Here is a 16,950-nt window from a genome sequence, read left to right as displayed (position 1 = left end):
TGGCCAATGTAACCTCCGAAATTCGGTCTAAACTTCTAGGTTGGGTTTTGGGTTGTTGCAATTATCAAGTTTCAATTGATTATCATATCGAGGATTTTGATCCAACTTTAAATTTAACCACAATTGACTTGCGGATGCACGTGTGTTTTCATGATTATCATAGATGATTAGATTCATTTTCAAGTTTGATCTTCTACAGATTGTTTAAGCATTATTTAGATACACAAATACCTAGTAGAATAACTCTAAATATGGTTTAGGGTTTACAATAAGCCTTATTTACGGTTAATTTAAAATATTTTTTCTCTTACCCAAAAAATGCTTAAACACTTGTAGAAGACGATACTCACAAAATGCATCTCAAACAAAAGAGTCAATATCAACTTTAATTAACAATGGAGTTGAGTCAAAATTCTCGACCCGATAAGACAAGAGATTATAACTTGAATATGTTACAATAAAATGATTTGAAAGGCAATTATAAGGTGTTTCAATGCAAGATTCAAAGCTTAAGAAATGAGTTAGGTTTAAGGGTTATGAAGCCAGGAGTTTAGAGAAAAGGTTTAGATAATATTATGGGTGGGTTTAGATGGGCAGTGGATTGCGTTTAATTTATTTTTTGTCTCACGTTATAATATCGTTACAGTATCTAATTTTACCGCCACACAAATAAATGCACCGCCCCATCTAAACTCACATGAAAATCAAATTTTATCAAAAAATCTCCATAAAAAAAATATAATGACCTCGCACGTATCTTGAATTTCAACAAAAAAAAATGTTACATTTAACATCAAAACTGATAAATATAAAATCTCATTTAATATTAAAAATAATATTTAATACAATCAATGAATAAAAATATGAAACATCATGATTAAGTTAAAAAAGAAATATTATCCCAATAAAAAACAAAAAGAAACAAGAAAAGGGGGTAGGGCAGAAGAAATTGGCGACCAACATTGCATCGAAAGGAAACAATAAAATTTGTTTTATAATAAGTGGGAAATTTTCTTATTTTCTATCGTTGTCTGTCTTATCTGAATTTTCTTCTTCTCACAGCCACAGCCTCTTGTTTTCTCTGTCTCTTCCCCTCCTTGTGTTTACAGGAATTTATAAATAAATAAATAAATAACCCTTCGATTCCAATTTTTTTAAAGCTTAAATTAAATTAAATTAAATCAAATCAAATAAGCCTGATACCACCGTTCTCAGAGATGCACCAGCCAATTCGAATCTGATGTAAATTTTGTTGCTTAGAATCGAATTCTAGCTGAGCCTTTTTTCTTCTTCTTTGGAATTATCAGGGAGATTGAATTTGGGTATAGTTCACAGCTCTGTTTATTTTTCATTTTAGGTATGAAGTTATCCCCACTTTTTTGTTTTTTGACATTTCATATTGCTGGGATTCAATGTTTCTCCTTTAATTTATATTATAATATTCATTCCAATTGAATTTTTCTTTAATTTTTAACTTATATAAATCTTAAATTTACTCGATGGATTCATATGTTATAAAAATATTTGGAAATACGTTTTTTTTTTAATTTTTTAACCTCGGCTTATGTTTTATGGTGGGGATTTTTCCGTACTAGTACCTGCTTGTAATGGAAAATGTATTGGTCTGAGGCTTAGTATTAACAATAAGCCTTTTTGGTGAAATTTCAGGAAGGATGAAAGGTATTCGAGACTGGGTTTTCACTCAAGTACTATCCAATTCATTGGCATCCTCCAGACCACTGTCCGGCAGCGGCGGCGGTTTCTTTCCTGAGGCTCCTTCGTCTCAAGAGTTTGAATCAGAAGACCAAGGTATGATTTAATATCTGCGTGATGTTCCGATTTGATAGCTCTATAAGTCTAATTCATCCCTAGAAAATGTAAGACTCTTTCTTTTTCTTGTCCCTCTCATAACCTAATTTCATTGGATATTCTTAACTACATGGTTAAATGCTTGACCTTGGTACTTGGTGGAATGATCTTAGGAGGTCAGAAACTTGCTTATTGATGGCTGTCATTGATACTGACATGTTTGTTGTAAACAAAAAACTAGTAAATTAACTGAAGAATCATAGTCAAGCAAATTAAACCTTGAGAAAGGGGAAGCTTGGATATCTTCACCGAATTTGGCAAACTGCAACAAACATGAACGTGACATTATATACTTTGGAGCTGGCTATTTAACAGATTACTTGGCAGATTAATAGATAGGAGTTTCACTACTTAGAATCAAATCTTTTTTGTAACTTATTTATAATGCTTTGAGTAATCTTTGAACTGGAAATTGATAATACCTTTATGACTACAAATGTATTCTGAATCTCTCATTAAGTTCATCTTTTAACCTGTTCTTATATTAAAGAATTGGATTTTGATGCAGAATAAAAAAAAAAATGTTCTAGGTAGATTATGTAACTTTCATAACCAACTGGGCAAATTGTCTTCTATTTTATTAGGTTCATCTCACACCACCAGTTCGGTAGCTTTGTCAGTGCCTCCTGATATATCCTCCCCTTCTAGTAGCATTCATGATAATGACTCTTTTACTTCACAGCAGCAAATCCTAGTTGAAGGTTCTAATATTTCGCATGGTAGTCCTAATAGAAAAAAGATGGATCCATTGGCTAAGATTGAGGATCTCCAGATTACATTCTTGCGTCTTCTCCTACGTTTGGGGCAATCTCAAGACAATCTTCTGGTGGCAAAAGTTTTATATAGGATGCACCTAGCAACTTTGATACGAGCAGGGGAATCAGATTTGAAGAGAGTGAACCTAAGAAACGAGAGAGCCAAAACAATAGCAAGGGAACAGGAGGCATCTGGGCTCCAAGGATTAGATTTCTCTATTAAAATACTTGTCCTTGGCAAAACAGGAGTTGGCAAGAGTGCAACCATAAATTCTATGTTTGATCAACCTAAAACTGAGACAAATGCATTTCAGCCTGCCACCGATTGCATTCAAGAGATCACAGGAACTGTTCATGGGGTTAAAGTAACATTCATTGATACCCCTGGTTTTCTACCTTCATCTTCTAGTACCATGAGAAGGAATAGGAAGGTTATGCTGTCTGTGAAGAGATTCATTAGAAGATCCCCTCCAGACGTTGTTTTATATTTTGAGCGGCTTGACCTCTTGAACATGGGTTATAGTGATTTCCCACTTTTGAAGCTTATGACTGAAGTTTTTGGTACTGCAATTTGGTTTAACACTATCCTTGTCATGACACATTCTTCTTCAGCACTTCCTGAAGGACCTAATGGGTACCCTGTCAATTATGAATCTTATGTGAACCATTGCACTGATTTAGTGCAGCAATATATTCACCAGGCAGTGTCTGACTCGAGGCTTGAAAACCCGGTACTTTTAGTGGAGAATGACCCTCGGTGCAAAAGAAATTTCTTGGGGGAAAATATACTTCCAAATGGGCAGGTTTGGAAATCTCAGTTCTTGTTATTATGCATATGTACCAAGGTTCTTGGTGATGCCAACCAGCTCTTTGAGTTTCAAGACAGCATTGAATTAGGACAAGTAAGTAACAATCAGTTGCCTTCTCTGCCTCATCTTCTCTCATCTTTTTTACGTCATCGGTCAGTATCAAATTCAGCTGAGCCAGAAATTGGAATTGATGAGATTCTCCTCTCAGAGGAAGCAGAAGAGGAGTATGATCAATTGCCTTCAATGCAAATCCTGACAAAGTCTCAATTTAAAAAATTGACTAAATCACAGAAAAAAGCCTATCTTGATGAGCTGGAATATAGGGAGACTCTTTATTTGAAGAAACAGTTGAAGGAAGAGTGCCTCAGACGGAAGGAGAGCAAGCTCTCCAAAGAGAAAAGCTTTGAAGGTAATGATGGTGATGATGCTGATAACAATGTGGCTCCAGAGGCTGTCCCATTACCGGATATGGCAGTCCCTCCAAGTTTTGACTCAGATTGCCCAGTACACAGATACCGCTGCCTGGTCACAAATGACTTGTTGCTTGCGAGACCTGTTCTTGATCCACATGGATGGGATCATGATGTTGGATTTGATGGAATAAACTTGGAGACAGCTTTGGAAGTGAAAAACAATGTTTTTGCTTCAATTGCAGGGCAGATGAGTAAGGACAAGCGTGATTTCAGTATTCAATCTGAATGTGCGGTAGCGTATGTGGATCCTGTGGGGCCTACTTATTCTTTAGGACTTGATCTTCAGTCTACTGGTAAAGATCTTATGTATAATGTCCACAGCAATGCAAAGCTGAGGAGCCTCAAGCACAATTTTACTGATTGTGGAATCTCTCTGACATCATTCCGAAACAAGTATTATGTTGGCGCGAAGCTTGAGGATACGATATTGGTGGGGAAGAGAGTGAAGTTTGTTATGAATACTGGGCTAATGGAGGGTTCTGGACAACTGGCATATGGTGGGAGTTTTGAGGCTTGTTTTAGAGGGAGGGACTACCCTGTGAGAAATGATAATCTCAGCCTGACTATGACAGCTCTCTCATTTAGAAAAGAGACAGTCCTTGGCGGAGGTTTTGAGTCCGAGTTCAGGCCATTACGAGGTATGAGGCTGTCTATTAATGGCAATATAAATAGCCAGAAAATGGGGCAAGTCCGTGTGAAGATGAGTGGCTCTGATCATGTGGAGATTGCATTGGTTGCTGTCTTTTCAATTTTCAAGGCCCTTTTGCGTCGAAAGGCCACTGGAAATAGAGACCTTGAAGCATTGGAGGGTGTTTGACGCCAGAATTTTCTTGTTAGGACTTGCAAGAGAGTGGTCATTAAAGTGGTCTATATCTCAAATACCAGTTTCATCCAAACACATGCTATAGTATGCTGGATTTTTTGAGGCCATCTGGATATAGTCTCGGTTTATTGGACATTTTTGTTCAGATATGTAGGAACAAAGACAAGGTATTGGATGTTTGTCCCATTGCTATCTCCGCTATCCTGAGGGGGTGATGGCATTTGAGTATCCAGGAGAGCTTCCAGCCATGTCTGCTTGAGTGTCAATCAAGGCAAGTAGTTGTATAGGAATTCATGGGAAATGAGTTTTTTTTTTTCATGGAATAATGCTAAATAGTCTATAGTTGTAAAAGATTGACCGTAATTCCCTTTTTTATTTAAAATTTTGATCTAATAAGTTCAATGTTGTTAAAAGCTACATTCTTGTTGAGTTGAATGGCAGTATATAAAATTTTCTGAGTGATGACTTTTAACTAATTAACTTTTTCATGTTTGATTTACTTGCTGAACTGTGATCTGCTACTTAGCTGATATAGCAGATTGTTGAGCTTTTAAAAGACTATCTAAAAACTAGGTTCGATTGTCCAATCTCTCCCCTTCCCACCCAAATATAAAACAACATTTTCATCGGTCCAAACTAAGTCGAAGGTGTTTAATAATAATAAACAAATATTTATCATGAGAATTTGAAGGTTTAGTGAATGCCAACAATCTTATGTTGTGAATAATTTAAAAGACTTTATATTCGTTCTTTATATATGGTAAAATTTGGTACAACCATGTCCACGTTCTCTTGATACATTTGACAAAATTATTGTACGGATGAAGATAAGTTAATTTTCGCAGAATCGAGTCACATTTATAAATTAAAAGTGTAGACTAGGGTGATATGTTGGCGGCAAAGCTAACACCCATCACATCCTTATTTAACGAGGCTAAGATACTAATAGATGTGCAATGAAAAGTAACCGGCTCGAGTTGTGTTAATTGTTGTAAACTTGTTAGAAAGATTTAATTCTTCTTCTTTATAACGTAGATATTAGAATGAAATTAAACATGTATTTAAATATTTTAGAGGAGTCATTTGTATGGGTTGTTTAATTTAATTGATTAAAGATTTCTATTAGTTGACTATGTTGATGTTGGATATTTAAGATTGTTAACCTAGAATATCTAGAACATATGTAATTTTTTTTTACAGGAAAAAATGTCAACTATCTTATACGAAGATAATGCAACATGTATAGCTCAATTGAATGGTGATAGAACAAAACGTATTTCACCAAAATTATTTTTCACTCATGATTTTGAGAAGAAAGACAAAATAGAAGTTCAGCAAATTCATTTTAGTGATAATTTACAAATATTTTTATCAAGGCATTGTCAACCACAACATTAGAAAAACTAGTATATTTGGAGTGCATTGACTTAAAGATGTAATGTGATGTTGCCATTAAGAGAGTCTAAAACATGTTATACTTTTTTCCTTTAATCAATATTTCACCAAAATTATTCTTCCCTCATGATTTTGAGAAGAAAGGCGATATAAAAGTTCAACAAATTCATTCTAGTGATAATTTGACAAATCTTTTTTTACCAAAGATGTAATATAATGTTGAGTGTATGATTGATCTTTGTAAGAACTTGGGCAATAATCTTTGTTGGCTCAAAGGCTTCTTCATGGCTTGTTTTTGCTTGGTCTTCCGGGTCTTTTGCAGCATCAATTGTAACACCTCTCGTCCGACCTGATTGTCGGGTTCGAGCTATAGGATGCCACATTAGTTGGCGGAGTAATTACAGTCAATTCACAGTAACTAATCATTCACACATGCAATTACGTGCCGATTACATTCAATCTATTATAAACAATCAATTTCTAGTCTTAATCGAGCTTATGAAAGCTCTCAAGCACGAAATAAGACCAAATTGCAAAGTTTTAGAAATGCATGGATTGACGTCGCAACTTCATCTAGCTTTCATCACAACGTAGCCATCACAATATGTCGCGTCGCGACAACAAGTCTCAACTTGTCACGACGTCACTCAGTGCAATGGCAACGTTGCGACGTCCAAAATTTGATGTCACCACATGGCCCCTGTTTTTGGTACCTATTTCAATATTTCCAACCAAACCTTATCACATATACATCAAGTACCAATTTCAAATGGCTCAAAAAAATACCTAAAACATACAAATCAAGTTCAAATATTCAAGTTCAAAATCTTAACAAAACAATCAACACATAACCATCAATTGTACCTAACATTTCAATGTCATTAGGTATACCAACCAAAACATCTAAACCCTTATCTTTACCTAGTCCTTACCACAATGAAACAAATCAAATCACTTCAATTTCATGCACATAAGTGCACACTTGACAGTAATAGCTTTTAGGCCTAAAACATCAACCCATTTAACCATTCACTGTTTCATAATTCAAACATACCAATTCAATGAATACTCAACTTAACCATATCTAACCACTCCATATATCATTCATACCTCAAGCACATTAATCAAAATATACATTCTAATTAGGCATTACCATAAGCATCAGATTATATCAAGCTTTTCAATTCATAACTTATATACATCAAGATAATTTCAAGACACCTTATATATACATGCCACAACCCTTGACTCAAAATGACTAAAAAAATACTGATTCGATGATAGGATAGTGTGAGCTTTGATACGATTCGGCTTGGCGTGTTCCACAAGGTGATGATCTACAAGGAAAAGGGAAAACAAATAAGGTAAGCATATAAGATGCTTAGTAAGTTCATGAGAATTAAACAAAGCTTACCTTAGCTTTCAATTAAGCACAATAAGCAACTTAGCTTGGCATAGCTTACTAGACATGACAAATCACAACAACAACAATGTGAGCTTTAACATGTAATCAAACCATATAATTGATTGTTCTCGCGTCGCCTTCACGAATGACAAGAGGAGATCAATAGTTAAAGACAATAAAAAATAATCAGAATATACTACCTGCGGTGTCTACAAGTGTGACAGGTTAGTTGTAATATAATTGTACAATGGGGTATAAAGTATTCCGAGGATCAAACCCAAGAGAGTCGACGATTGAGCAAATTATAGCTACAAGCATGCAAAATAAAGAGTAATTAACTAATCGCTAAACATTAAAGTACGAAAAGTCATGAAATCAAGAATAATTACACTAATTTATCAACTAATTAACATAATGACTAAATTGTAAAATATGCAAAGTTACTAAATTAACCAATGAATAACAAACTGTGGTTGATTGATTTCGATGTGGTTCACTAATATTTTAATTAGGGATCTAAATTGCTTAAACTCCTAAAGTGGTTTCGTTTTATCTCTCATTCTCCATTTTACCAAATTAGACAAATTAGTCCAGCTTATCTCTCGATCTCATCAGCTAGCCCGAGACTAAAATTGGTGCTCAAAAAGATTATCTCTCGATCTCACTTGTCTAAATAATCTCTTAGGGGTGTTAATCCTAAGTTTTTAGGTTATTCAATTTAGTCCAATTTATTTGTAACTTAGTCCCTCATCCAAAAATAAGCTTACCCACATCTCCATCAACCAACCCCTTAAAGTTTAGTTATCCATACTAAAAACTAAGCTAGCAAACATGCAAGAAAAGGAAATGACAGCTTAATATAAAGCTTGAGAAAAAGATGAAAGTTCGTACTTTTAATCTATAAAACTTAAAAGAAAAGCGTAGATGAACATTCAATAGTAAAATGAAAGACAAGAAACATAAAAGTTGGAGTCTTTAATAGATTAAACTAAAAGAAACTAAAATATATTAAACTGAAGGCTAAAATGTCATTACAAGCAAAGGAAATGGACTAAAAGTGCAAATAAACCCTAGCTACAGTTATAACTGACTTAACTAACTTAAAGGACAATAAGAACAAGAAGAAAAGTTGCAAAAAAATAACTATACATCTAAGGAAGATGATAACTAAGAAACCCTAAAAATAAAGAAAAAAACCTAAGAGAACTAAAAAGAAAACTAAGCTAAACTAAGGCTACTGTGTATATCTCTCTCTCCTCAGCCAAAAAAAGTTATTTTAGCAAAAAAAAATTACCCAATTTTATTGACAAATGCCCTTGAACGGGCCTCATCTGATTGGTGCTTCGATTGGAGAAAAACTACCCTTAAGATTTTTTTTGTCCCCTTCACGATGTGGATATCGCGATACCCAGAGTAGGATATCGCAATATCATAATCAATCTTGAAATGGGGTCCCTCTTGGAAGGTGGATATCGCGACACCCAAAGTGGATATCATGATACCACAGTAGGTGGTCTTCATCCTGGGCCTATTTGAGGTATCACAATTCCCATTATCTGATGTCATGATACCCTTTTTTCGGTGATGTTTTTGTGCAATTTCAGGCCACTGTCAAGTACCTACAACACTCAATTAGGCATTAGGCCTCCAATGGCACAATTGGCCAATTTGGGTTTCAAAATGTGTAAAAAGAGATATTTACACTTATTAAATTGGAAATCTAAAATCTACACTAAACTATGAAAAAGACGCTAATTTGCCCCAAAACAAAATCTTTAAGTATAACGGGGAAGCCTAATTTGACATATCAAATTATGGTAGGCTAATAACATCTCAATTTCTTATCATACTAGTTCAAGTAATTATGTATAACAAATTTTCAATCTCATTCAATCAAGGGATAATGTAATCACATATATGTTCATGACATTACTCCAATAGAATATTCAAGTTAAAGTCAACATTTCTATATATAAACATCAAGATCGTTCTATCTCATCCCAATTTCTCATTTCATATGAATTGCATCGCTTGATGAAATTTAGTAAACAGACTTGGATGCATAGATATCTCCGCTACACCAATTGCTTTTCCAAGCGAAATATATTTGTGTTAGGTTACCCGTTTGAGCTAAACCTTTATAATGACTAATAGCATGTTTATTTTGCATATTTTACGTGTTTAAATCAATTAATTCTTAAAATAACTCCTGCTAGATTGGTGAATTTATATTTAAATTCTGGCAGGAATGAAATTCGGATGTTTTAATTTAAAAACAAGCAAAAAAGGATTAAATTGAAGCACAGGAAATAAAAGAAAGGGCAAATAAAAAATTTAGAGACATTTAAGGGCTCATTAGATTTTTTTTGTAACACTCCCAACCCTTATCCGTCACCGAAACAAGGTTACGGAACATTACCGGACAATACAAATCAAATACGATCAATTCAAAACACATTCAAACACATTTAAAACATGTCAAATAATCAACCTAATGACTTAACCAATGTATCAACGTAGGTATTTAACAAATACTTACTAATTTAATTCATTTAACTTCATTTAAACCAATTCAAACTTTATACCAAATTGCAACCTAAAATTTTGCATATGTTAAATTCATTTAACTTCAACCAAAACATGCCATTTTATAATCTCAACATAACTCATAAACTTATACATATAATCAACTAAAATCATCTTATATCATCACGTACAACTATTTCTCAAAATGACATACATGTGACAACCAACGTACATGCCATTACCAAAAGAAATATACTTCACCACTTTGAGCTCGAGATCAGCTTTGAATGCTGATTCAACGATCTGATTTTAACCTAACCTACGCACAGAAAACAACCATACGCTGAGTATAAACTCAGTGGTATTTCTCTAATCCGAATACTTAATAGGCAAAAATTTATAATATTTAAGTACATATCATATATAATAAAAATCATTCAATCAATAATCAATTTCATAAACTCATAATCCATATCACTTTCAAAAATTATATTTCCTATTTCAATCTCACAATTGTTATTCAGTAGCATGTCACAATTAAATTTTCTATTCAATTTCAATATCAATATCCATTTCTTATTCAATATCATTCAATGATAATCATTTGGTCAGTTCATTCATATATCCCCATTATCACAACTCGGACTCAGACGGATGCATGGATCCAACCCAAATACACCAGTACGACACTCAGTGCCTCATCGGCCATGCCGAAGTGAAACAATACGAGTACTCCGTACCTCATCGGATTTATCTGAAGCAATAATAATACGACACATAGTGCCTCATCGACTCGAAGTCGAAGTATCCCTGAACACTTCCAATCCTATGGCATTCCAACTATATCCGGCTTAGCCCGACATTGTTAATAGGGTATTTCAATACATAATTCAATTTCCAATCAATATACAATTTCAAACCATTCCAATTCAATACACTTTTCAATCATACACATACTTTCACAAAATAATTCAATTCAATGTCAATATATCAAACTCACCGCAATTTCACTTACCATACATAATAATAAATACAACAAATAATTTTAATTTTTGGATTATAGAAATACAAACCGTAATTTTCCGAGCTAATCCTCGTTAACTTTCTCTTTCTCTTTCCATTTCTTAGCCGATGTCTCCGGCTCAATGTTAGCTACGGAAATCAAAACAATTAAAAACTATCAATATACTACAGTTTCATATTAAATATTTCAATTTACTTTCAACTTTTGTATAATTTTAATTTAATCCTTAATCAAAACTAACTTTATTTTATATACAATTTAGTCATTATTTTCATTCAATTATCACTTAAAACTAATTTCAATTCTCTAATCCCTAATTTTGAATTTTTTAATTTAGTCCCTACTATATAAAACTTATGATTTTCTTTACAATTCAATCATTGCCTCAATTCTAACTTAAAATTCTATCAATTGAAACCCCAATTCTTTAATTAATTCAACATAAACCACATCTAAAAATCAACTAACTTTCAAAATTTCCACATAAATCAAGTAGTATTTTGTTCTAGGATTCCAAAACATCAAAATTATAAGAAAATGGGCTATAATAATTACTATTAACTTAAATATTAAGTAAATACAGACATGTATTACAAATGTATGTATAATAATTATTACACATGTATTTAATTTTTACCATACATTTGACACCTATGGCTTAATTGCTAATTTAGTCCTTCAACTTTTCTTGATTCTATAATTCAACTTTTACCCTATATTCAATCTAGTGCTTACACTAAATTAACCTTAATTCAAGCTAATTCACCTAGCTAAAATCTAATTAACCTCACAACTAACTTCGTAAATATTTCTAATAAATATTTACCAATCTGTTTTACGAAAGTAGTGACCCGAAAATACACTTTTTTCGATACCTGTAAACTTCGGGTCGTTACATTTCTTCACCCTTAATAAATTTCGTCCTCGAAATTTACTTGAAAAGAGGTTGGGATACTATGATCTCAAGTATCTTCTGGTTCCCAAGTTGCTTCTTCAATATTATGACTTCTCCACAATACTTTCACTAAGGAAACTCGCTTATTAAGCAATTCTTTCACCTCTCGAGCCAATATCTTAACCGATTCTTCTTCATGTGACAAATCAAGTCGGATTTCAATATCCTCTGTAGAGATAACATGAGAGGGATCTGATTGTTATCTTCTGAGCATAGAAACATGAAAAACATCATGAATTTTCTATAATTCTGGAGGCAAAACCAAACGATATGCAACCGACCCAACTTTCTCCACAATCTCATATGTCCTAATAAAATGAGGGCTCAATTTTCCCTTTCGACCAAATCTCAATATTTTCTTCCAAGGTGATATTTTAAGAAATACTTTATCACCGACAGATTATTCGATATCCCGACATTTCAAATTTGCATAAGTTTTCTGTCTCTCAAAGGCTGTTTTCAATCTATCTTGAATCTTCTTGACAGTATCCTCTATTTCCTGAATTAACTCTGGCCCAATCATTTTTCTTTCATTCAATTCCATCCAACACACAGGTGATCGACATCTTCAACCATATAGAGCTTCATATGGAGCCATCTGAATACTCGATTAGAATCTATTATTATACACAAATTCAGCCAACGATAAATAATGTTCCCAACCTGATTCAAAGTCAATGACACAAGCTCAGAGCATATCTTCTAAAACCTGAATAACTCATTCAGATTGTCCATCAGTCTGTGGATAGAAGTTGTACTAAAGCTGAGCCGAGTACCAAGAGATTTATGCAATTGCCTCTAAAATCTCAATGTAAATCGTGGATTTTGATCTGAAATTATCGATATTGAAATTTGCAATCTCACAATTTCCTGAATATGAACTTCAACAAGTTTCTAGAGTAAGCAATCATTTCTTACTGTTATGAAATGAGCCGATTTTGTAAGCTGATCAACAATCACCCAAATAGCATTTTTCTTACTGGCTGACAATAGTAATCCCGTTACAAAATCCATCGTGATACAGTTCCATTTCCATTCAGAAATGTTAATAGGCTAAAGTAGTCCAGTAGGAACCTGACATTCTGGCTTGACTCATTGACAAGTCAAACATTTAGCCACATATTCAACTATATCATTTTTCATACCTAGCCACCAAATATGATTCTCGCAGATTATGGTACATTTTTGTTCCTCCTAGATGTATTGCAAAAGGACTATCATGTGCTTCATGAAGTATCAATTCTTTCAATTCTGGAACATTTGGAACACATATTCGATTACAAAATCTCAGGCAATCATGATCATCAATGCTAAAATTCTCTACCATGTTGTTCTGAACCATTTCTTTTTTTCTTCATTAACTTGTCGTCTTCTAATTGAGCTGACTTGATTCGGTCAAACATCTCTGGTTTAACATTTAATTTAGTCAATAAACTTCAATCATCACTGATACTGAGTTGCGCAAACATTGCTCATAATTTAATTACTGCTTTTCAGCTTAATGCATCGGCTACCACATTAGCCTTACCCGGGTGATAATCAATGATACAGTCATAATCTTTCAGGAGTTCTATCCACTGACGTTGTCTCAAATTTAACTCCTTTTGTGACAAAAGATATTTGAGACTTTTATGATTTGTATAAATGTAACATTTTTCACCATATAGATAATGTCTCCATATTTTCAAAGCAAAGATCACAGCAGCAAGATCCAGATCATATGTTGGATAATTATATTAATGCGGGTTCAATTGACGAGAAGCATAAGCTATCACTTTTCCATTTTGTAACAAGACACACTTGAGACCACTCAAAGAAGCATCACTGTAAATAACAAAATCCTTTCCCAACTCTGGCAATGTCAGAACTGGTGCCTCAGTCATCATTTGTTTCAATTTCTTAAAACTTTCCTGACACTAATCACCCCAGATGAACGGAACATTCTTTTGCAACAACTTTGTCATCGGTAAAGCTATCTTAAAAAATCCATTTACAAATCTTCGGTAGTAACCAGCCAAACCTAGAAAACTAAGTACCTTAGACACATTTCTCGGTACTTTCCACTGAACAATTGCTTCAATCTTCTTCAGATCAACTCTAATTCCTTCTGTGGATACCACATGTCCCAAAAATACAACCTCGGACAACCAAAATTCACATTTACTCAATTTCTCGTATAACTACTTCTCTCGTAATATTTGCAAAATGATTTTGAGATGCTGCTCATGTTCAGATTCAGACTTCGAATAAACCAGAATGTAATTAATAAAAACCACCATAAACTGGTCCAAATAAGGTTAAAAGATACGATTCGTATGATCCATAAAAGCAACTAGGGCATTTGTCAAGCTAAATGGCATCACCAAAAATTCATAATGCCTATACCTTGTTTGAAATGCTGTCTTCGATACACCATTTTCTTTCACCTTTAATTGATAGTAACCCGAGCTCAGAACAATCTTTGAAAACACAGAAGCTCCTTTCAGCTGATCAAATAAATCGTCAATACGAGGTAGCGGATATTTATTCTTGATTGTCACTTTATTCAACTACCTGTAATCAATACACAACCACATTGAACCATCTTTCTTCTTAACAAACAATACTGGGGCTCCCCAAGGTGAAGTACTTGGACGAATAAATCCTTGATCCAATAAGTCTTGCAACTGCACTTTTAATTCTTTTAATTTCGTAGGAGACATACGATATGGGGGTATTGATATCAGATCTGTACCTGGATAAACTTCAATTACAAACTCAACTTCCCTATCAGGGGGTAATCCTAGCAACTCTTCAGGAAAAACATTAAGAAATTCACAGACTGTCCGAATTTTACTACATTGGCTCACAACAGAATCTGAATTGATAACATAGGCTAAAAAAACTACACAACCCTGATGAATTAACTTATTAGCTTGAATTGCTGAAATAATACAAACTGACCTGCTGCTTCGAATACCATTAACTTCAATCTTATCACCACTCTCATTTTGAACAGTGAATTTCTTTTTACAACAGTCTAAAATCACCCCATGCTTAGATAGCCAATCCATTTCAAGATTATATCAAAGTTACCAAATGGAATTATTAACAAATCAACAAAGAAAATTTTATCTTGTATTATTAATGGACATCTCCTACACCCTTGATTCACTAACACAATTTGCCCTAATAGACTAGACACTGTTATAGATACTTTAGACATTTCAATTTTTAAATTTCACGATTCAACCAGTTTTGTATTAACATATGAGTGTGATGATCCCGGATCTATTAAAACATAAATATGTTCTGAATACAATAAAAATATACCTGTTACCACATCGTATGCATTCCCCTCTTCACGAGTCCGAACCACATATGCTCGTGCTGGTACTCTAGCTTCTGATTTTTGGGTGGCAATATCACTTCCTCTTCTAGCACCTCCTCTAATATCTGAACCACCTCGGCCTAATCCTTGGCATCTGGAAACAAATTTGGATCTCTGTGATGTACCTAGTACAACATTTTTATTCTTTGGACAGTCCTTTACAAAGCGCTTAGTAGACCCACAACAGAAATAACCCCCAGTCAATTTCTAGCACTCACCCCGATGCCTATGTCCACAGTGTTCACATTCTGAAAGTTCTATATTTCGAGATAGACCTCTAACACTACTACCAGTAGAAACTTTCATCTGCCTTCCACGATTTTTATCACTTCTTTCTATCCTAAAACTCAGTCTCCAGCTACCACGTAATTCTTTAGATCTTTTAGGTTGCGGAGTTGAATTAGTAGTTCCGGTACGTTTCCTAGGTGGACGAGTAATTTCAAGCTTTTTATCTAAACCCAATACTTGTTCAACCATTTTTACTCTCTCGACAAGATCTGCAAATTCTGTAATTTTGAGAGATACCAATTGCCCTCTTAGCTTATCACATAAACCTCTTAAAAATCTCTTACAACTATCGGATTCAGTTGGCACATATTCCACAGCATATCTGCTGAGTCTTGAAAATTCTCGTTCATAATCCACTACTGACATTTCACCTTGTTTTAACATTAAGAACTCTTTTTTTATTTTTAGTCTTCAATGTACAGTTCACCCACATATTTCTTCTGAAATTATCTTTGGAAGAAATCCCAGTTTACCTGTTCTTCTAGCACATGTCGGGTTACCGATTCCCACCAGACATAGGCTTCCCCTCGACGTAAAGAAACATCACACAATAAATTTTCCCAGGGAGTGCATTTAAGTTGCTTCAAAATCCTTTCTATTGATTCTATCCAATTTTCAGCAGTGGAGGGTTCAACCCCTTTCAAACCCTGAAATTCAATAGCACCATACTTACGCAGTTCTTTAATTGGTGCTTGACTAGTAGCAGGAGCAGATGTTGTTCCAGTGGCAGTTTCCGCTACTCGTTGGAAAGCATTAGTTATCACTCTAAGTAGTTCAGAATTATCTCTTTCTCTTACATTACCTCTTCTGACATTAGGCGGTTGATTTCCCATTGGATTTACACTCGGTGTTGCTGACTCGGTTTCATCTAATTCCCGAGATTCATCATCCCCACTATACATTTCTTGATAGTATCATCTATGTATTCATCTGACATTTTCACTATAAAATAGAAACATACAAATATCAGCATCCAATCCCGACTCAATTTTGACTCAATTATGGCATGTACCTCTAAACTCAATTTCCAGCTTGATTTAGTCAGAGAATCAGCTAAACCTGAATAGCTTTGATACCACTAAATATAACACCCCCTAACTCTTATCCGTCACCGAAATAGGGTTACAGAGCATTACCGAACAATACAAATCAACTAGAATCAATTCAAAACACATTCAAACACATCTACAACATGTCAAATAATCAACCTAATGACTTAAACAATGTACCAACATAGATATTTTAGAAATACTTACTA

General features: G+C 34.1%; 1 protein-coding gene across 3 annotated transcripts; it reads left to right on the top strand.

Moving 5' to 3' along the window:
* Positions 1–862: 862 nt before the first annotated feature.
* On the top strand, positions 863–5,205 carry LOC108459059 (translocase of chloroplast 90, chloroplastic). Of its 3 annotated transcripts, none has more exons than XM_017758433.2 (3): positions 863–1,322; positions 1,669–1,809; positions 2,454–5,205. In XM_017758433.2, exons 2-3 carry the CDS (start codon positions 1,674–1,676, stop codon positions 4,721–4,723), a joined length of 2,406 nt encoding a protein of 801 aa, XP_017613922.1. In that variant the 5' UTR covers positions 863–1,322; positions 1,669–1,673; the 3' UTR covers positions 4,724–5,205. The 3 variants fall into 3 exon arrangements, with proteins under 3 accessions (XP_017613922.1, XP_017613915.1, XP_052885843.1); XM_017758426.2 differs by having other exon boundaries at positions 864–1,357; XM_053029883.1 differs by lacking the exon at positions 863–1,322 and having other exon boundaries at positions 1,437–1,809.
* The last annotated feature ends 11,745 nt before the right edge of the window (positions 5,206–16,950 follow it).

Source organism: Gossypium arboreum, chromosome 6 (assembly GCF_025698485.1).
Source record: "Gossypium arboreum isolate Shixiya-1 chromosome 6, ASM2569848v2, whole genome shotgun sequence".
NCBI classification, from domain to species: Eukaryota; Viridiplantae; Streptophyta; class Magnoliopsida; order Malvales; family Malvaceae; genus Gossypium; species Gossypium arboreum.
Note: the sequence above shows the minus strand (reverse complement) of the source record. Positions and strands in the feature narration are given on the sequence as shown.